The sequence below is a fragment of the Rattus rattus genome, chromosome 3 (genome assembly GCF_011064425.1).
Source record: "Rattus rattus isolate New Zealand chromosome 3, Rrattus_CSIRO_v1, whole genome shotgun sequence".
NCBI classification, from domain to species: Eukaryota; Metazoa; Chordata; class Mammalia; order Rodentia; family Muridae; genus Rattus; species Rattus rattus.
The window spans coordinates 200,669,192-200,691,178 of record NC_046156.1 but is presented as its reverse complement, the minus strand read 5'-3'; the positions used below and the strand labels follow the sequence as shown (position 1 = coordinate 200,691,178).

The 21,987-nt window shown below is 45.2% G+C and overlaps 1 protein-coding gene across 1 annotated transcript in view; it reads right to left on the bottom strand.

Moving 5' to 3' along the window:
* Iqgap2 (IQ motif containing GTPase activating protein 2) overlaps window positions 1-21,987 on the bottom strand; it is a 274,420-nt gene that overhangs the window by 221,086 nt on the left and 31,347 nt on the right. The window contains exon 2 of the mRNA XM_032897047.1: window positions 494-593. Within this exon, the coding sequence (XP_032752938.1) occupies window positions 494-593 (100 nt within the window). The remainder of the gene's footprint in view (window positions 1-493; window positions 594-21,987) is intronic.

Here is a 21,987-nt window from a genome sequence, read left to right as displayed (position 1 = left end):
CTGAACATTTACCATCATGGGCAGGAGGTGAGTGAAAGACCTGAGGACACTCTAGGGGACAAGAAGTTGGGTTTAAGTTACTGTTGATGGCTCCGGTCTCCAAGCCAGTGAGATGCAGTGTCTGAAATAATCTAATTTGTCCTGTAGTTTCCTAGGAGGCTCTGAGGAAGGTAAAGGCAAGCCTGCCTCCCTGGCCCCTTGACATTGACCTCTCTCAGTCCTCATAGCTCGCTACCAAGCAGCCATGAGTTATTATCTGCACATGCCTAGGTGAGTGTAGTGTCCAACCAGCTGTGATGAGTGAACACAAGTATTCAAATCTAAATTATAGGCAATAGGTAAGAGCGTCTCCCTGGCCATCTATAATCCTGATAGTCCTTTGAGATTGTTGGTCCATTCAGGGACTTTCCTGTCATCAAATCCCGTAGTCCTACCCCAAGGCTGGGACACAGGGGTAAGAACAGGGACACAGAAGATTGAGCCTGGATCTTACCTCTTGGCTTCCTCCAGGTGACACAAGTATTCATAGGCGATGTTCTGTCGCCTCCTCTCGTCCATCTCCTCTGCGGACAGCCTTTCATCATCCACAATTGCTAGAAACAGGAGAACAACACATTACCTAAAAATGCCTCACTCGTGTTAACAGCACAGTAAATTAGACATCTACCTCGTGGCTTTATCAATAAATATTTCTCCATTTCATTTGCAAGGGACAGATGCTAGCTGAGGTCATGTTTTATGTCTGGACCAAGAGTTGTGGTAGGTTTAATTTTGTAGATGGCATAGTAAAAATGGGTTTCATCCTGACACACGTGCTACTACATGGAGCGCATATCCATCCTCTCCCCCATCCTCTCTCCTCCTTTCTCCAGCTCGTCCACGTCCTTCTTGCTTCTGCCCTCAATGCACACACGTGCACGCGCACACACACACACACAGAGACATGCACAGACATGCACACTCACACACACACACGGAAACGCACAGACATGCACAAACACACACAGAGACACATACAGAGACACACACAGACAGGCACACACACACAGACACACAGAGAGACACATACAGAGACGTACACACAGACAGGCACACACACAGACATGCACAAACACACACAGACACATACAGACAGGCACACACACACACAAATACATACAGATATGCACAAATACACACAGAGACACACACAGACACAGAGACATGCACACACACAGACATACACAGAGACATATACAGGGACACAGAGACATACACACAGCCATACATAGACATGCACACACATAGACACACACACATGCACACACATGCACACACACAGACACGCACAAAAACACACAGAGACAAACACATACACAGATACATACAGAAGCACACACAGGGGCTGGAGAGATGGCTCAGTGGTTGAGAGCACTGGCTGCTCTTCCCGAGGTCCTGAGTTCAATTCCCAGCAACCACATGGTGGCTCACAACCATCTGTAATGGGATCTGATGCCCTCTTCTGGGGTGTCTGAAGACAGCTACAGTGTACTTATATAGAATAAATGAATAAATCTAAAAAAGAAGCACACACAGAGACACACACATGCACATACAGAGACACACAGACACACACACAGAGACACACAGACACACAGAGAGACACACAGACACACAGAGACACACAGACACACAGAGACAGACAGACACACAGAGACACACACATGCACACACAGAGACACAGACATGCACACAACACATAGACACACACGTGCACACACACACAGCCACACACAGACATGCACAAACACACACAGACACACACACAGACATGCACATATAGACACACAGACACATGCACACAGAGACACACTAAAGAAATCAAATTAAGTTAAAAAAAAAAAAAAGAAGAAGAAGAACAAAACCCACCAAGGGGCTGAAGAGATGGCTCCGTGGTTAACAACACTTGCTGCTTTTGCAAAGGACTCAGATTTGGTTCCCAGCCCTGCAGGCGGCTCACAAATGTCTGTAATTCTACCTCTAAGAGAGTCAACACCCTCTTCTGGCCTCCTTAAACACTCACACACAGTGCACGCACATAAGCTCACACACATAAATAATAAATAAATTCTTACAATGAATCCCTTTGTCTTTGCATTTTATAGTAATGATTTTACCTGCTTTTTCTAAAGATTTGTTTCTGTAATTTCTAACTGTGTGTATGCCTACAGGCACACACATATATACCTTTCTGTGCATATTTATGTGTGTGTATGCAGGCGCTTACTGATAACAGAGGCATCAGATACCCCTGCTAGAGTTACAGGCAGTTATGAGCTGCCTGACGTAAGTTCCGGGAACCAAACTCGGGTCTCTGGAAGACCCGTATGTCCTTGTAACTCTTGAGCTTCCTCTATGGCTTTTGCACACACACACACACACACACACACACACACACACACACACACACAGATATAGATATAGATATAGATATAGATATAGATATAGATATAGATATAGATATAGATATAGATATAGATCCCCACCTTCTTTCTCTTGGGATTTTTTGTTTTGCTTTGTCTTTTGTTGTTGTTGTTGTTGTTTGTTTTTTAAAGATTAATTTATTTATTTAACATGTGTGGGTGTCTTGCTCACTTCTAGGTCTGAGTATAACACAGAGTGCCTGGTGCCCACAGAGGCCAGAAGAAGCATCAGGTTCCCCACTAATGTTACAGGTGTCTGCAAGCCGCCGGGAATCCATCCCAGGGCCCTGCTCTTAATCACGTAGCATCACTTTAGCCTCGTGGTATTATTTTTAACATCTGAAGCTAAGGGTTGACGGTATTAGACTAAGGCTAGCCATCAGGTTTTAGTAAGGGAACGCTGTGGGACTCAACACAGCTTCAAACCAATTCGAACCCAGCCCGCTAGCAACAACTCCTGTAACTCTGGACCTAGTAACAACTCCTGTTAACAGTACTCTGGAAGGTGTCTAGTGGCTCAGCTTGTAGGCAGTGACATCATGATGCATCCCAGAAATTCTGGGGTTGAACAGTAAACCTACAAGTGTTTGTCTCTCCTCAACCCCCAAGGGAATTGCTACTCCCCATCCAATGGCAAATGCCAATGAGTCCTACTGTGGACAGACCAGAGCCTCTAAGACTCCCCCCTCGCTACTTACAACCTTTCTGGTTAATAGCTTGCTAAGAGGCAAAACTAAAGGAGACAGAAAGAAAGTAGTTTAGTCTGATTTAGGCTTAGTTCATTAACTCAAACGCGTTGCCCTAGGACTTCTGTGGGGAACACAGCCTCAGTTTCCTGGGTGTGCTTCTTCTGCCTGTGGCATCCGGCTAACATCCCCTGTTCGTTTGCATGGCAAGGTTGCTTTCTCATAAAAAGGACCCATATTTTCGTGCTTCCAAGCTGGCAACCACAGTGAGTCATTTTACCCAGGGGATCATGTGGAGAGCAGGTGTAGCCCCATATGACATAAGCTCGATCATGTCAAGGACCCCAATGCCTCAGATCCATGGGAATGGCCAGGCCTCTCCCTGATCAAATATGGATGTGTTTGTTCATGGTGAGTCGTGAAAATTTCAACCATGGCTTCCTCCTCCCAGATGACTGGGACTTGAGACGCCCGCCCTCTACTGAGATTACCTCACCCACCTCCTTATTCAACCGGATATGTTTCTGGGTCACCGGTGCATCTCCTTCAGAGCACATGACCCACTCATCCCCAGTTTTTCTGTCCGTGTGCCTGCATTTCTTCATTTTTCATCATGCCAGTCCTGACTAGGTCAATCCCACAACTGTGTGGGTTGGGGCAAGATTGCTAGTTGCCATCAAAAATGGGTTAGGGTTGAAAGGCCCCTGTGGACTCTAAGATGGTCAGGCCAATTTCAGACCTGACCAATGAGGAATCAACCGTAGAACCTCTATGGAGAAGAATTAAGACCAAAATATGAATTCTTTTTCTCTCAGAGACAAGGTCTCACCCTGTAGCTCAGGCTGGCCTTAAAGTCGAGCTCCTTGTTTCTGAATGGTGGTTATAGTACACTACATCACACCCTGCCAATATTTGAATTTTACTACATCGTATACAGTGCTAAGTGCTTAAGATCTAAAATACTGAGCCCTCAAGGGACTCAGAAGAAGGGAGATTGAATTTGAAGTAGTATTAAAGTTGGCAGTATGTGCCATAAACACAGAAGTCTGTACTAGATCCTTATTTAATGAATACCACTTTGCTTCAAAGTCTTGGGGAATGTGTTGTCTATGTTGGTTTCATTTCTACCCTGTGAATCTGTGAATTTGCTCATTTAACAAGCACAGGGAGGGGTTGAAGTGTCTTTTGAACAAGCATGATGACCTAACTTCTTCCCATTAAGCCTCAACTTTTGGGTTCCTCCAGTCCCAGATAATACAAGATAGTGGCCAAACTTCTAATACTTGTGGGTGGGGGATATTCAGATCCAAACCATAGGATATACCCACATAGCATTAGCTAATCTCCAACTCCATTCTTCCTCACAGCTAATCCTCGGGCAGCCCATCACTTCCAATCTCTCATTTTAACAACCGTTGAAAGAGAGGAGTGATTACTACAGGACATTTTCATTGTTGGTACCTCAGACACTCTAAAACCTGAGCACAAATTAAGCTTCCTTGGGAGCATCCATCCCTAACAATCTCCAGGGTGTGTGTGAGCATCAGGGTCCAATTCAAAGGAAGCCCTCTTCAGCCTCATGGTTATGCATTGAGAAGACAGAAGCCTCATGAGGCCTTCCAGCCGCAGACGCTCGAGGGGAATATGTGATCCTCAGTTGCATCCTGTCCCCAGGCTCTACTCCCAAGTGCCTCCACAACCACCTGAAATGCCACCTTCTCCAGACAGCTATTGGGAAATTCCTAGGCTCTGCAGTCACCCTGTCTAGGAAGAACAAAACCAAACCAAAAAAATCCCAACACACACACACACACACACACACACACACACACACACACACACACAGAGTTTTAAGTTAAAATTGCAACATGCTGAGCACCGTTGATGGCATCACATCTTCGAGTCTGAACACCACTTCCTAACTGTTTTAACTCAAGTCGTCCCCTCTCCCAGCACTTCCTATATTTTAGTTTAGTTTAAAAAAAAACGATTGAGTGAATGTCTGTCTGCATGTGTGTATTCGCACCACATCTGTGCAGTGCCTGAGACATAAGAAGGTGTCTGATTCCCTGGAAGTGGAGTTACGTGTAGTTGTGAGCCACCATGTGAGCGCTGTGAACTAAACCCGGGTCTTCTGGAAGAGTGGCCAGTGCTGTCTCTACAGCCTCAAACTGCTTATATTTCAATAAAACATTCACAGAAGATATATTTTATATCACGGTGTCCAGCATACTTCTCAATAAGGTCGTATGTTCTCTGAAAATATTTGGTAGGTGATTTCTTATCAGGAATGGCTAATAAAATAGCCCCAAATATCCATGTGAAGTCATTTTTATTTTTGTCTGCTTACGGTAAGGCAAAGGAAGTTAAGGTACGAACGCTGGGCCATCCAAGAGATTTCGCTCTTCTCACTTTAATTAGTAGGCTTAAGAGTGAAAACACCAGGTTGAGAACCAGACAGGCGGGAGTGCTCACCCTCAGGGCATCCACACATCAGGAGTCTCTTCTAACTTTTCACTGGCCTGGCCCACTGTTCTCGCCACACACTTCGACCTTGCCTGCCCTTCAGTGTGCCCAGGCCTATGATGACCTACCACCCAAGGTTAAGCCAAGGTTAGAAGATTGAGAAAACCTTCATGGCAGAAGCAGATGCCTCTGGATCCCAGAGAGTGCTGCAAAGACCTTTGCCTTATTCATTGCTCGTTCACGTAGAGACTTCTGATAAGAGCTCTTGGCATGGAGAGCAGCCCAGCTATTTAAAAAGCTATCACGGAGCTAATAATTCATGGCAGACATGACCTTTCTGCCTACAAAGCACTTTCCCATATGTTACTCTGTGGTTGTCACAATCAGCCAAGGGATAGGTCCCTATCTCTTATAAATTAGGAAGCCAAGGTCAATGAGGGGGTGGGGCTGCCCATGGCTATTCTCTGGGTCAGTGACACAGCCAGGGCTGGAAATGACAACCTTTGGGACCACAGTCCGATGTTGTCACCATGCCAACAATGTCGCCACCGAACCCAAGGCACAGGTCATGCAAATAGCTCTAGGGTTTCTTCCTTTTGAAAAAAAAACAAAAAAAACCTTGATTATCCATGATTTCTTCTGAGGGGCATCTTCAATCACTGCCCTGGACTTCCTTAGAAACATGGCTTTGTGGAGGAGAGTTTCCTCCATATTAGCAAGTCACTCAATGCCAACTGGCCGGCTAGCTTAGCGGTGCTAAGGCAAACAAACTGACAAAATCAGCTGACACGGGCTTAGAGATGGGAACAATTTCACTCTACGACCATCACATGAGAGAGAGAGCTCGCACACAGGCACAAGAAACAGAACAAAACAGAGCTGTGTGGAAATAGAAGTGTAAGACAGGGAAGGAAACCCGAGCCCAGTGCCAAGAACACCCACACAATGCAACGTAAAACTAGCCCAAGACCTACCCTTTGGTGAGGTGCGGCCACTGTTTAACTGCCCCCACCCACTGCCTGCTCCCCTCACACAGATACCAAGGCCACCATATCCGAGATGGTTCAATCCATTCATCTGTTCACAAATATTTGAGGGGCTGCTTGGTGCCAGCCAGTTCGGACACAATGTATGACTCACAAGGTCTCTTCTGGAATTTTTATTACAGTTACGCAACTGAGATTTGGCATAATGACAAGGTGCTTGGGTTTGGGAAATATACTCGAGGGAGGGTTGGCAAGAATACCCGCAACCGTGGCTGGTTGGCTTCATAAAATGGCATTACTTCGGTTGTACGCCTTTAAGGAAAACCAGATTAGAAGTCTGATAGGAATAATCAATTCGGAGAAATACACCCACCATTTAGTATTTTAAGTACACATTGTTATTCTGTGTGACTCAAAATTCTCTACCAAGAATGCTAAATATCCTCAGGTATGTAATTCAGTTGGGTGTAGAACCATATTCCATGGCTATATTGCCTTAAAGGGAGAACCTAAATAAATAAGACCCATGGGATGCACTGATACCCGAGGAAGACACTAGAAGAGACACGCAGGGCAGAGGCAGGAGGATGGAATAAAAGGATAACAGAACCAAAAGACTAAGGTTTTTGAGAAAGCTGACATTAAGGAAATATTAAGAAAATGTGACCTGTGGAAATTCTGGTTCCATGCCAGCGGCCTGAAGCCTTCCACGGCTACTTAAACTCTAAAGGACCCCATGATCAAACTACCCCAAACTGGATTCCCTTTCAAAAAGCAAACAAGCCCGAGTTTGAAGTTGTTAGCGACCCTAGACATATCATCAGGCTCTCTTAAAGAGTATAGGGCAGTCGCGCAGGTGTTTGGAACCCCAGAGGCCTGCATCAAGCCACAGAGATACGGAGCATGCAGCTGCCTGAGGTACGTCTATCTCCTGACCACGGGCCAAGGAAACACTGTGAGAGCTGCTTAGACCTGAAGACCTGCTAGATGGGCATTCGGTCCTTCCAATTCTCAGGCGAACAAGTACAGTCGTCCCGGCCACCTGCTGAGGAAAAGCAACTTCATGTGGAGCCTGCCCTCCGCACGCTGCCTGGAATTTCTCCCCATCACACATCTCTAAGATCTTTCCAAAGCTGGAGATCAACACATAATCCTGGGTCATCTGGGTTAGGCAAAGCTGTAAAAGTCTCTAGACCCATATTTTAAGAGAAAAAAACAAACAAAAACAAAACAACAACAACAACAAAACAATGAAAAAGAAACCAACCCTCTTAAATCTTCAAATTTAGCATTGGGGGAATTTCTGAGATGTGGCAAGACCAGACAGTGAGGGTAAGCAAGCTACCTGTACAAAGGCTTGAAAGAAAGGTCACAACCACTTCTTGTCTTAGTGTCACCGGGGTCGAGAGGTAGTAAGAAGCCTCTGAGTCACATCTAACCAGGAAAATGGAATAGGAAATAGGTGAGGCCTCAGGAAAATAACCGAACCTTTTCTGTAAATAAGCTTATACTGTACAAGGTCCACACAGGAGCCAGGCCATTGTGAGAGCACACGCCTGCAATCCCAGCGACTCAGAGCTGAGGCAGGAAGATCATGAGCTACACAGTGAGCCCAAGCTGGCCTGGGGTGTATAGCAAGACCCTATAAATAAAACAGAGAGAGAAAGAGAGAAAGAGACAGACAGAGAGAGGCAGAGAGAGGCAGAGAGAAAGAGAGGAAGAAAAGGAGAGAGGGGCAGAGAGAGAGAGACAGAAGGAGAAGGAGACACAGAGAATATGCTGGGGCATGGGGGACAGAGAAAGGACACAGAAACACACACGGGTAAAGAGGGTCCTTCGACCCCACTCACACAAACATAAACTGTGACCATTACACTTGAGCATGCAGGTCCGAACATTTCAGAGCAGAAATTCATTGCTGATTCTCATGGGCCAAAGGAAAATTCATCCTGCCCACTATATATGTGGACAGGCATATCTAACTTCTCCAGACCATGATGGGGTTGAGGTACATGGGATGAGAGAGAGCGTCCTGGGACTTCACTCAATTTTGGAGAAGAACAAAAACCAATGATTCCTAGATTTGGGGTTATTTATTTTTTATTTGCATAATGGTTATTTTCAAGAATTATTTAGAAATCAAATCACCACTTGCTGCCAGGAAGGCCCAGGGAATATTCCACTGTCCTGGCCACACCCCATTAGCCATGTTCCTCATGCTCTCAGTGAAGAAGGGAGAGTGTTAAGTTTCCAGGAGCAAAGAGAAAGTTGAGACTCCAGTGGTAGAGGGCAATTTTTAAATCTGGTGCTGCTGTTTCTAAACAATGGGAAGGAACGTAGCTCACTTTCACTCAGTACGAGCCCTGTGCTTGTGGGGTTCATGGTGAAAGGTCTCAAATTACTCAGATCCAGTCCTGAGGTGATGCATACTATTCTCTATAAATAATAAATAAAGAACCAAAGGTCGACTCAACTTTAAGGCCTGTAAGAATGAGGCAATGTTAGAACCACTAAGTAGACTGACTAAGTTAAATATCAACGGTCTCCTGAGATGATCCCAAGAAAGTCACTAACACTTGTTCCTGTTCTCTCAAAAGCCAACATATGCTGGCCATGGTGCTACAACCAGCTTTGGGGAGGAGGGAAGAGACTGGAGGATTCTAACTTTGAGACCACCCTGGGCTACATAGCTAGTTTCACACTAGCAAAGGGATAGGTGGTAAGACCCCATCTAAAAATCTCCACACAGTAAAATATCATAGGACAGTTCTATCAAGACAAAAGATTTAGAAGACACTAGGATATGAGTCATACCCAGTCTTCCCTACCTTGATTCATAGGAGAAAATAAATCAACAAAACACAGAGAAACCAATGGTAAGCACAGAAGAAAAGACAATTTCTTGGTTCTGAGTGGATTTCTTTCCCTGTGGATCTCAGTGTGAAGGCTGGGTTTCTTTAGTCTTTTCTTACGCACTCGTGAGAAAAAGCACCGATGAGTAACACTTTGTGAGGCAAAGCCTTGAGCATGTTCTCTTCTTTGTCCCTATGCTCCTCTTTATGGAGGAATCCCATCCTCTGATTCATGTCCTGATGGGAGATAAACTGCAGAGAGGCCATGTGGGCTCAGACCATTGGAGACCATAAAGGCAGTGAGAGCTGGAACTGCAACAGCGCCTGTCAGTCACGGTCTCTGTCGGTCACCTCTCTAATCAGCAGACAGATGTATGTGGTTCATTGTTCTCACTGGAAGCTGTAGGATCGATGCTACACTGTTTTCAGAAGGTAACGCTAATTTCCCAGAGATACAAAAACCCCAGACATAGTCCAACCAACAAGGGAAAACTGTGAGGAAAATAATATTTAGGATTCAAGTCAGACAACAGGAGGACAAGAACTGACAGGACATGGCACATCGACAGAGCGAGGTCATTCATTTGACCCATACGTCTGTGAAGAAGACGAATGTCACTTTTAAAATCTGAGGCTTCCTTCTCTGTTCTACACTCATCTCTCGCCAAAGGTATAAATCTGCTTAAGCCAGCAAAGATCAGCTGAGTTAAACAGGGTGTGGCTCAGCAGAACGAGGGGTAGCAGCTTGGGGGCTGAATGTATCTTCAAGAGTGTCACACTACTCTGAGGGTGGGGGTGGGGGGTTATGCCTTTAATTCCAGCACCTGGGAGGCAGAGGCAATCAGATCTCTGAGTTCGAGGACAGCCTGATCTATAGAGTAAGTTACAGGACACCCAGAGCTACACAGAGAAACCCTGTCTCAGGGAAAAAAAAAAAAAAAAGTCACACTCAGTCAAGGATTAATACTAGACACTCAGTTCCTCATCTGTAAAACAAAAGTAATGCTACCTACCTTATGAAGTTATTGTATAAGAAATCATATACATACATCCATACACGCACATAAACACACATGCACATATACATATACATACATACACATATACACATACACACACATATACATATACAAAAACCTACACACCACACACACATATGTATATACATATGAACTCAGAGCAATCCACCTATCTCTGACCCCCAAGTGCTAGGATTAAAAGTTTGTGCCACCATACCACCATACCTTCAGTCTAAGAATCATATTTTTTTTATATCTTTTATTTTTGAAAAGGGAAGAAAGAACCAAAAAATGGGGAGGAACGCTGTGAACTGCTGACTTCTGATCATGACACAGCTGTTGCAGCCATGATCTCTTAACAGCAATGGTTACTTACAGGAGACTTGCATAAGGCTGGACCAGCAACATTCCAGCATGGATGGGGAAGGGCCCCACCTCTTCCTGAAGAGGGCAAGTTAACCCTTGCTGGGAGAGGGGACATGGTATAAGCACTGTTAGATTGCCTTTGCTCAGGTAAATAACCTTGCATCCAAGCTCACACAAGTGATCCTAATTAAATGTAGTAGGGCCATAGAAACAGAAAAGTAGGAGCAGGACTTCTGAAGCAGAGGTTGGAGGTATGCATGGCTAACAAGGGGACGTGATCAAAGTACAGTTTATACATACACACACATATACATATATATGAAATTATAGTCCCATAAACACTAAAGTTAAACACATACTTTAAATTAACAGCCACATTATTGCATTAACAGTCATTAAATAAATGCAAAGTAATTTACAGCTAGCAACAAATTATTATAGCAGCTAATTTTTCAAGAGTAATTAAGATAATATTCTGCTGCTCTAGTTACTTGATGACTTTAACATCTATCTCCCAGTAACTTGCAAACAATGTACTTGTGCTGGTTTGAATGAGAATGGCCCCTACAGATTTGAATACTTGGTCCCTAGTTAGTGGAACTGTTTGAGAAGGTTTAGGAGGTGTGGCCTTGTTGGTTTAGGATGTGTGTCTCTGGCAGTAGGCTTTGAGGTTTCTAAACCCATACTGTTCCCAGTAAGCTATCTCAGCTTTCTGGTTATGGATCTGGTTGTGACCATTCATAGTTAGCTATCTTAGCTCTCTGTGGATCTGGAGTGAGCTCTCAGCTACTGCTTCCTGTAATGATGGTCACAGATTCCAGCCCTCTGCAACCTTGAGCCCCAAATTAAACATATTCTTTGTAAGTTGTCTTGGTTATGGTGTTTCGCTATGGCAAACACCAAAAGGTAAGTAAGATCGTATTTAAAGGTATATTAAGTTAAACACATGCAGGCACATTTAATTCCACACATCTGTACACATAATGAATATATAGTCCATATATTTTAATTAAAAGTATATAGTGTTATGCTACATAAATTTTATTTAAGCTGAAAGTCAATAAGGAAATGCCAAAATACAAGTAGAATGTTTCTAAAAGGGCAGCTCCAAGATTTTATATATATATATATATATATATATATATATATATAATATACATTATATAAATATATATAATTATATAAATATATAATATATATATTCCTATATATCTTCCAAAAAGTCTATACCATTGGCATATATAGTCCTTTAGAATATCAATATTAGAAAGAAAAAAATCGATTGTTAAAATGTTCAGCTATGGAAAAATAAGATAAGGATGAAGCCCCAGTAACAGGCATGGTCCAAGAGAGCGCTTTTCTATGTCTAACTGACCCATCTGATCATCGAGAGAAAAGGATTTCAGTCACTCAGAAGGTGCAGGGAGTAAATGGCCATCCTTGCTGTGTAAAGAGAGACAATGACGGAAGCCCCAGGCAGCAGAGAGGGCAGGAGCAGAAGGTGACTGCCACTGGGATGTACCGTTCTAGAAGGCCCAGCTGCCTGGAGAGAGGCAGGACCCATAAGCCGAGGAGAGAAAGTGGGTGGGGGTGGGGACTCATGAGAAGGCTCCAACAAGCCTGTGCAACAGGCAGCCCTGGGAGTCTAAATTCCAGAGGGAAGAAAAACAGTATGAGCTATGAATGGGCAGGATCTGGCAGGGGGAGGGACAGGATGAGGAACACTGAGGTGGCTATGGGGGAGGAAAGAGAAAGCCAAGGAGTCACAGCCAACTCATTCTGTGACTTGGGAGGCTGGAGGTGGGTACAGCACCTGGCTGGGCACCAGCAAGTCACCCAGTGTGCCAGTTTGCATCAAGACAAGCTTGCATAATTAAGGGGAGGAAACACGGACGCATCCTGCTGTTCTGAGGATACGCTCAGGAGCCAGCTAAGCACCGAGACTTCATTTGGAAGGGGAGTTGAGTCTAACAGGAAGTTAGGAGCCTCCTGGATGCAGAAGGGCTCTATTAACGCAAGCATATGCTGTTCGTTAGGGAACGGATTAGCACCTAATCTAGGACAGTCAACTCTTAAAACGTTGCCAAAAATCCAGCCCTTCAAATGGACCATACTATGCAAATGGGAATGTGTTGACTAACAGTCGTGGGACAAAAACACTTTTCAACATCAGTACATCCTGGACCAATACAGATTGGGACGGTTCTCAAGATGCAGGAGTCTCTTTAGCTTCGAGGAAACCATGATTGGCAACATCAGTCAGCACATGTGTACCGTTTTCAGGAGACGGCTCTGACGGGAAACTGTAACACAAAACAGATAGGGTCAGGCTCAAGCAGCAGGCACTGAGCTTAGTGCACCGCGTTCTTTATGTCCAGGGGGTCATATGTTTATAAAGTGATACACTATACATGAGCTCAGTTGACAAGACTAGGCTTCAGACGGGTAAGTTGTCTCCATTGCCTAAGACAAAAATGAGTTTATTCAAGGGCCAGGGCTAATTGATTACATAGCTGGCTTGTGTTCGAAACCTCCCCAGGGTTTCTGCTTAGTTTTCAATGTCCTCTGTGTTTCTGGTGGCATGCCATTGTAACAGGACAAGAGCACAGAGAGCCTGAGGAGGGGGTGACATGGTGGCATGCAGAGTTGAACTGGTAAGAATGGCTGTGGCTTGTTTACCGTTTGCAGGACGGAGGGAATGGCTACAACTCTTGACTATATAAACTACATGGAAAGTGTACAGGTGACACAGAGAACACTCTCTCATGGGAAGCCATTGCCCCACTGGGGCAACAAAGCTACATATATTCAGATTTGGGTTTCTTCAAAAAGGCAGTACACCACTGTCCTTGGAAATTGGGTGGTCCCAGGTTTAGAAAAATAGATATTCTTGTTAAAAAAAAAGGCAGACACAACGTCTGACACTTACTCAAAGCTCAGAGAGCTGAACACTGCACACAACAGACCACCACCACCTTAAATGTAATACATGCTGTTCTGCTCCAGACTCAGTCTGAAGATGCAACCCATCTCCCTCAGGCACTGCTTTATTGGCTGGGATTAGACCACAGCACTGTATGTAAATTCCCCCTCGCATAAGTCTGCTGCAGCCCAGAGGAGACAGTCGGGCTTCGAGCTATCTCCATGTATCAGCCACGAGTCTCTCAGAGGATTTGAACACAATTGCAGAATTAAGCCTTTGTTTCTACTCCAGACATTCGAGTCCTGACAGCACTTGTAGAGCCAAGCGGGGACTGAAATTTCTTCTTGTTGATGGTCTCCTAGGTGCAAAATGTTGGCAGAGAGTTACAGAGGTTCAGAGCGTCCAAACTCCCTCCAAATGCCTTATAATTAAGGCTGAAGGAGGTTTCTCTGGGTTTGCGGTGAGGTCCCTAACTCATGGCTAAGTAGCCAGAAAGCCTTCAGCTGGGAGAGAAAAGGGATGGAGTGGGAAGAATCTGGGAGTGACTGTCCTCTAATCCCGCAGGGGAAGACACGCTTCATGCTTCGCAGAGGAGAAACCTTACACAGTCCCGAGATTTTGTACTTGGGAAAAGCACAAAGCATAGGAGAGCCAAGGGGACTGAGAGGCTCCTGATGAAAGGATTGGTCTGAGTGGGTTCTCTTGACAGATGTAATGTCAAGTCAGGCTGCATGAAGGAGGAGAGGAAAAAGGAATTTGGTGGAAAATAGGCTTGGAAGCTAGGCATGGTGGCTCTTGTCCATAATTCCAGCACTCAGGAGACAGTGGCAGACGTTCTAGGTCAGCCTGGGCTACATATAGCCAGAGCTATCTAGCAAGGCCTGTCAAGAAAAAAAGGAAGAAAGAAAGAAAGAAAGAAAGAAAGAAAGAAAGAAAGAAAGAAAGAAAGAAAGAAAGAAAGAAGGAAGGAAGGAAGGAAGGAAGGAAGAAAGAAGGAAGGAAGGAGGAAGGAAGGAAGGAAGGAAGGAAGGAAGGAAGGAGGGAGGAAGGAAAGAGGGAAGGAAGGAAGGAAGGAAGGAAGGAAGGAAGGGGGAAGGAAAGAAGGATGGAAAGAGGAAGAGAGAAAGATGCAGGCCTGGTGATAAGAATGAGAAACCCACGCTCTGAGGGTTTCACCTGTAGGTAGTTCTACTTGGTAGGTAAGAGGCAGGAGTATCACACATTTAGGGCTAGCCTGGGATACTTAGATGGGCTTTCTCTTAAAAGAAAGAGGGAAGGAAGAAAAGAAAAGGAATCAAGAAATGGTAAATAAACGTCAAGATGTACTTTTCTTCCAGTCTTCTTCACTGTTTCTCGACTTTCCAATCCTGTTTAGCAAAAACTCCTAAGGCAGTCAGTCCCTACCTTCCCAGCCCTCCCCAAAGTCTCTGAGCTTCCCAGGGCAGGAGCAGGGAAGTACCCATGTCTGTGTGAGGCCTACAGCTGTAAGATGCTACAATGACAGTGACCAAGTGACATCTCGAAATCAAAGGGGCCAAGCAGAACTTCTCTCCATTGTTATGTGTCCTTCCAACACAGTTAACTCACCCCACTTAATAACACACATCTCTATAGCAGAACCATGCTCAGGGCCTGGGACAGTGACTGTAATCTCCCAGACAAAAATTACCACCACAGTTGCCACTAATTTAAATACCCAGGGCTAGTGACATGGCTCAGTGGGTAAAGCACTCGCTGTGCAAGGGTGAGGTTCTGAGTTCGAATCCCCCACCCCAGCATTCTCAACAAAGCCAGGCATGGAGGTCTACACTTATAATCTCAGTGGTGGGAGGCAGAGATAGGCAGATTCTCGAGGCTTGCTCTACAGCCAGTCTACCTGACACAAGGAGCTCCAGGATCAGGGAGAGACCCTGCCTCAAAAAGTAGGATGGAGAGCAATAAAGGAAGAAGCCTGGCCTCCACATGTGCATGCATTAGTGCAAGCACATAGGCGAGTGCACATGTGCATACACATATATGCATATGCATACAAGTGCACACATGCCCACACACATTGCATGTACACACACACAAACACTCGTGCCCCCACACAAGCACACACGTGCACACACACAGTTGCCCACACACATGTGCACACACGTGCACACACACACTTAAGACAAACTCTTCACTGACCAGCTCACAGTGCACTCCATTTACCCCCACCCCCAACCCCAGGCAACTTCCTTAGAACTGTATCCATGGGAGTGGAGCTGAAGGCAGTTAAAAGAAATGGCCCTTGATCTGTTCTTAAAATCTTGGTTCTCAGTCCCTCACCTAGCGCCTCTTCTGCTGCCAACGTGATGCCTCCATTTATATGTGCCATTTCATGTACTGAGCTACATTCCTCTGAAGCACTCTCAGTGACCATGGGTCATACTAGGCCACCCTTCCCTCTTGGATGAAGCCAGCAGAAACCAGAGCTATTTTGTGAAAAGTTGCAGGGCAGACAGTAGAACTCCAACAAGCAAAGAACGGCTGTGAATCCCAGGACAGCCTTGCTGCAGGACTGAGGAGAGAGAATGGCCATGGATGGTCAGAGAATAGCCAATGAGATTCTGTGGTGTTGTGAAAAGGAATGGACCCCTGCCCTAACACACACGTGTGCATATATGCGCGTGCGCACACACATGCACACACACACGTGTACGCACACACACCCCTCCTCTAGCCTGTTTTCTCTGCAGTTTTTCTTACTCTGGATTACCAAATTTAACTCATAAAATCCTACATCACCAGTTTATTTTCATGTTAGATATAGACCTAGACTAGAGAAACGTCAATCATTCCTCTAGGTCAGGACTGACATCCACGGGGCCCAGACCAGCAGTGAGCCTTCTGGGAGATGCAAAGCAGCCATTCTGGGCACCTTCTTGCTTTCCAGACAACCCTGGGCTTCCTGAGCTATGAATTAAATGACTGCCATAAACACAAGGCACAGCCAAGACTGGGAAGACAGAATGAAGAAGATTGTCTAAGGACACGACTTGAAGTCCAGCGGCTATGAACATCTCCTTGTAGGCATCAGCAGTCAGGGTTTCAGTATTTACTAATAATGGCTCCCTGCCTGCAAACCCAGACAAGCCAGCATTCCCAGTGTGCCTCAAATACCTGTGAGCTGTGTGGACCTGCACATCACTGATGCCTGGCTCAACAGTGTGTGTGAACAAACTTCACACCCAGCTATCCAGGTTCCAACTGCTCAATTGACACCAGGCTGTGTAAGTGCAGAAGATCCACAAGCTCGAGCAGAAGGTGGCATTCCCAGGAAGCCCTCATCCCAGCCCCCTGACCCATCTACAGGGCTCTCCAGAACCTGGTTAGCAATGACCTGACCCCTTACACACATGTACCCTTGGTACCCAGAGTTCACAAAGTAAGGAAGCACACCAAGAAGAAATATGGGCCAAGGAAGAACTCTCTCAGGTCATAGCCTTTCCTATTTGGTATCTCAGGGACTCCCCTTAAGCTGGATACTTGAGGCAGGTCCTGCATTCGAGTTTTACAAAGTACTTGCAGAATAGGTTCATTTCAAAGTTATAGATAAAACTTCACAAACCCATTCTTCACACACTAGCACCTAAGCCAAAAAGTCCTTAGTTCTACCTATAGTCTTATCATAGACTTATTACCCGTAACTTGCTTGACTCCTTCAAAGCAAGTGGAGTGGGGGCAGGGATCTCTCAGCCCTGGGAAAGGCTAAGCAGAGGCTTCTGGTACAAGCTGTACTGGCAAACATCGATTAACTAGCATGTGATTAACCAGACTTGGCTTGTCCAAATGGTTTACTCCGCCTCTCTCTCTCTCTCTTTAAAAAGATTAGGACAGCAAATCAGCAGATACTGTTTCTATACGTAAAATTACACATAGATGAAGAAAACCAGAAAATAAGTAGTGGCCAGGATATAGGGAAATGGGTGTGTGTGTGTGTGTGTGTGTGTGTGTGTGTGTGTGTGTGTGTGTGTGTGTGTGTGGGAAAGAGAGAGAGAGAGAGAGAGAGAGAGAGAGAGAGAGAGAGAGAGAGAGAATGAGAATGAATAAAACGATGCAGCCTGTGTGGACAGCCTGTATATTCTTTATAAAAGTCAAATATAATTATCTGTTAATACTGTAATCCCAATAATCCCATCTCTGGGTACAGACTCCCCCAAAATTGAAAGCACATGCTCCAACACGCATGCTCACAGCAGTGATATCCAGAAAGAAAGGAACAAGTACATTGATAAACACAGTGTGGTGCATGCAGGGAAATGGATTAAAACCTGAGCCACGCTACTCCATCAATGGGACTTGAGGATATTCTCCTAAGAGCAATAGGGCAATCACAAAACCCAAACACTGTATGAGCAACTTACATGAGGTACTCTGGGTAAATTCATAAAGTCTGTGAGTAGAATAGATGTTTCCAAAGGGACAGGGAAGGAGGAGTCAGAAGGACCAGTGTCATTCAGACCATGTCAACTGAATGACACTTAAACATTGCCTTGACTAGTATAATTTAAAATAACTAAGTGGCATTTCCTAGATGTCAAACACCAACTCCTCCACAAATGCCAACTCATTTGATCTTCTCGGCCACAGGGGAAGGTGTAGTGTAATCATCGTCCTCTTCCCTGTCACCTCACTTGGAGCCACACAGCTGACCCTCAGCTCCAAAACCATGTCTTGAAATGCTGGGCTGCTCACAGGACTGAGACCATCAGGCCTGGGGGGACTCCCAACTGTATCACACAGGATCAGAACAAGAGCCCACGACTCTCACGCCATCAGGAGGCCCTAGACACCAGACCACTCAGCTCCTGCACAATGGATTCAGTTGCTTTGACTAATTTCCTAAGACCAGGGCCTTGAATTAGGAAGAGAAGATCTTTGAAACGATTCTCCTTTTAAGACAGAAAATGTCTGTCACATGACAGGTTCACAGAAGGGTTGGCCTATGAAAGAATCCAGGAGGCCCAGGATGAAGGCTCTACATCGACTAGAAGCAGGTGGGCTCTCTGGCTCTTTACTTCATCAGATTCCAACAAGTCGTAAATGTATTCTGTCTTCACTTTCTGACCACTTAAGATGGGCTTCTCATGCACAGAAATACTTTTTTGAAGTAAAATGCTATTCTCATAATTCCAACCACGAGGGAGGTAGAGACCAGGAAGACAGTTTGATCAGGAAAGTACTTGCCCCGGCACCCAGGTCAAAAGCTGGGTACACAGTGTGCACTTGTGACCCCACTGTTCAGAGCAGAGGCAGGAAGATCCCTAGGGTTTGATGTCTAGACTGTCTAGCCAGCCAGTGAGTTCCAAGTTCAATGAATGTCACTGTGTCAAAAAAGGAAAACGTTGACCTCTGGCCTCTGTGTTCAACTACATGTGCACGCACACGCACACAGACATGCACACAACACGCTCATGTACATACACACACAGACGTGCACACACACACTCATACACACACACACACAGATGTGCATGCACATGCACATGCATACACACACAGAGACATGCAAACACACAGACATACACACAACACACTCAGGTGCACACACACAGACGTGCACACACACGCACATGCATACACACACACAGAGACATGCACACACACACACACACACACACACACACACACACACACACACCTAAATACATTGGTTAACAGAGAGTTCAATAATGATTGCATGTAGATCCCTTAAACATTGCTTCTCAAGGTCCACTCAGGAAACGTCAGTGAGGATCCGATCACTGTGCACACAGTGTGTCATTTCTGCTCAAACCGAATGCCTTATGCTGAGAGCACCCTATGCCTCTCTCCCCCATATCACAGTGGAACAAGAATCCAGCTGGCCAGCTACAATGACGTCATCAGCCATGTAAACCCCTCTAGATGGGAGCTGAGAGCTCTCTGCCTTTTACAGTATGTCTCATTTTATCATACTAAGAATAAGAACATTCTATTCTGCAATCTCAATACAAGTATCCGAATCAGGAAATTTAATATTGAGAGCTAGCTCTGAGAAATGTCCTATGCAGCTTTTTTCTTCTTTCTTCCTTCATTTATTTTGTCTGTTTGTCTGTTTGTTAGGTACTGGGCACTGAACTCAGGGACTCAAGCATGCTGGGCGAGCACCTCACCTCTAAGCTATCCTTGGCTCCTGTGTTGTTTTCTTCCTGCCCTCTCTGCCTTTAGCTGTCGAATGTCTCCAGCTTTATTGATCCAGAAGGCTGCTGCTTTTGTCTTTTTTTTTTAAGAATTATTTTTATTAATTGATTTATTTTATGTATGTGAGTACACTGTAGCTGTCTTCATGACACCAGAAGAAGGCATTGGGTCTCATTGCAGATGGTTGTGAGCCACCATGTGGTTGTTGGGATTTGAACTCAGGACCTCTGGAAGAGCAGTCAGTGCTCCTAACCACTGAGCCATCTCTCCAACCCCGTCTTTTTTTTTTTTTTTTTTTTCACCTTATATTTTTAAAGATTTCCAGCCACTGGTTTTTACCTTGAACAATCTGTCGGTCTCTTTGTAACACGTAAGCATCTTTTGCACTTAAGCACACATGTAAAAGGCAAGCCCTATTTGTCTCACACATATCACACGACTTGGGATTGTCTCCCTAGAGGTGAGGCTAACTTTAATCACTTGATTCCAAGTATGTGAGCTGTGTTTCTCCACAACTGTGGGGAGACACTTTAAGACTGCATGAATATCCCTTTATTTATGAATTTTATACCCATTAACGTGGGAAGCTATTGATTTTCTAATGCCGACGTTTCTTCTACTATTGTAAGGAAGGGCCCCCTTTCTCCCCAGTTTCTTTGTCAGTGTAGACCTATATTCAATCTACCTGATGTATCTGAATTATAGGGAAGGAAGACATCAAAATGGCGCTAAGTAGAAAAAACTGATCGAAAAAGGGATTTAAATTGAAGAGAAATAGCTCTTAATGTTGGTCCAGGGTCTAACCAGGGTCCGTGATGAGCTTCCACCACAAACCTACGCTATACCCGCTCTGAGATGACACTGCTCCGTGGTGACACCCTGCTGTGTCCCACAGACATTCCTGGTTTCGTTAGGCTCACAGTCTGACAGCCACTTCCCCATCTTCCCAACGACTTTGCTACACTGCCAGTCAGTCGTTACTGAAGTTATTACTTCAGCTCACACAGCTGAAGGCTTGCTGGAGGCTTCAGGGCCAGGTAGCCCAAGGCCAGGGTGTGGAGTCTACAGCCTGAGCCCGCTCCCTACCAGCTCTGACCTCCCACTAATACACAGTGGGACAATGTAGTTAAACTTTACAGTTTGTGAACCTCCCATAACCTTTGCTTCCATCCATTTCATATGCCAGATCACTACTATATGAAAACAAGGTTGTATAACGAGGGCATGCTCTAAAAGCCTGGAAATCATTAATGTGTGTATGCCCTCGCTATAACTCACAGTATTTTCATTGCTATGGGGCAACAGGCACTCCCACTGCTCAGCCCCTTTCGGGAGCCATTTTTCAACCAAGATATGGGTTAGACCTATTTTCATCTTGTATCTCTTCAGAGTCACGCAGGATTGACTTCTCAGTACCATTTGTTTGATGCTTCTGGCTAAGAGACGGATGCAGGGCTATACTGAGTGGTGTGAGTAGTGCCTCAGGGCGGTGAGGGTAGCATATGGGGCCAGGCGTGTTCCCACATTTGCCCTGTGTCTCTAGAGCTGTAGTGTGTGGGTGGTTCACCTGGTATGATACAGGGTCACATGCCTTCCGCTCCCTATAACATGCATGGCTTACGCACTACAGCTGCTGCTCGGCAGGGGAGTCAACCTGTAGGTCTGCGGTGTGGCGAAGACTATAAATGTTATAGCTGGATTATTACTGTGATGGGATTTCCATTGGAGGATGTGAACTGGGGCTTTTTAAAGTCTTTTAGTAAATGATACCATATACTTACTTTTTAATGTAAGGGCCAGCAATGAGGACTTATAACCCTCAACACGCATGCATGCATGCACGCGCGCGCGCGCACGCACACACACACACACACACACACACACACACACACACACACACACACACACACACACAAACACACACACACAAACACCCCAATCCACTATTAAGAAACAGAATAGGCATACTGTCAATAAAGGCCATCTAGCCCAGCCCATTTGTACAGCCCCTCACCCTTCTCCACAGGCTTTAAAT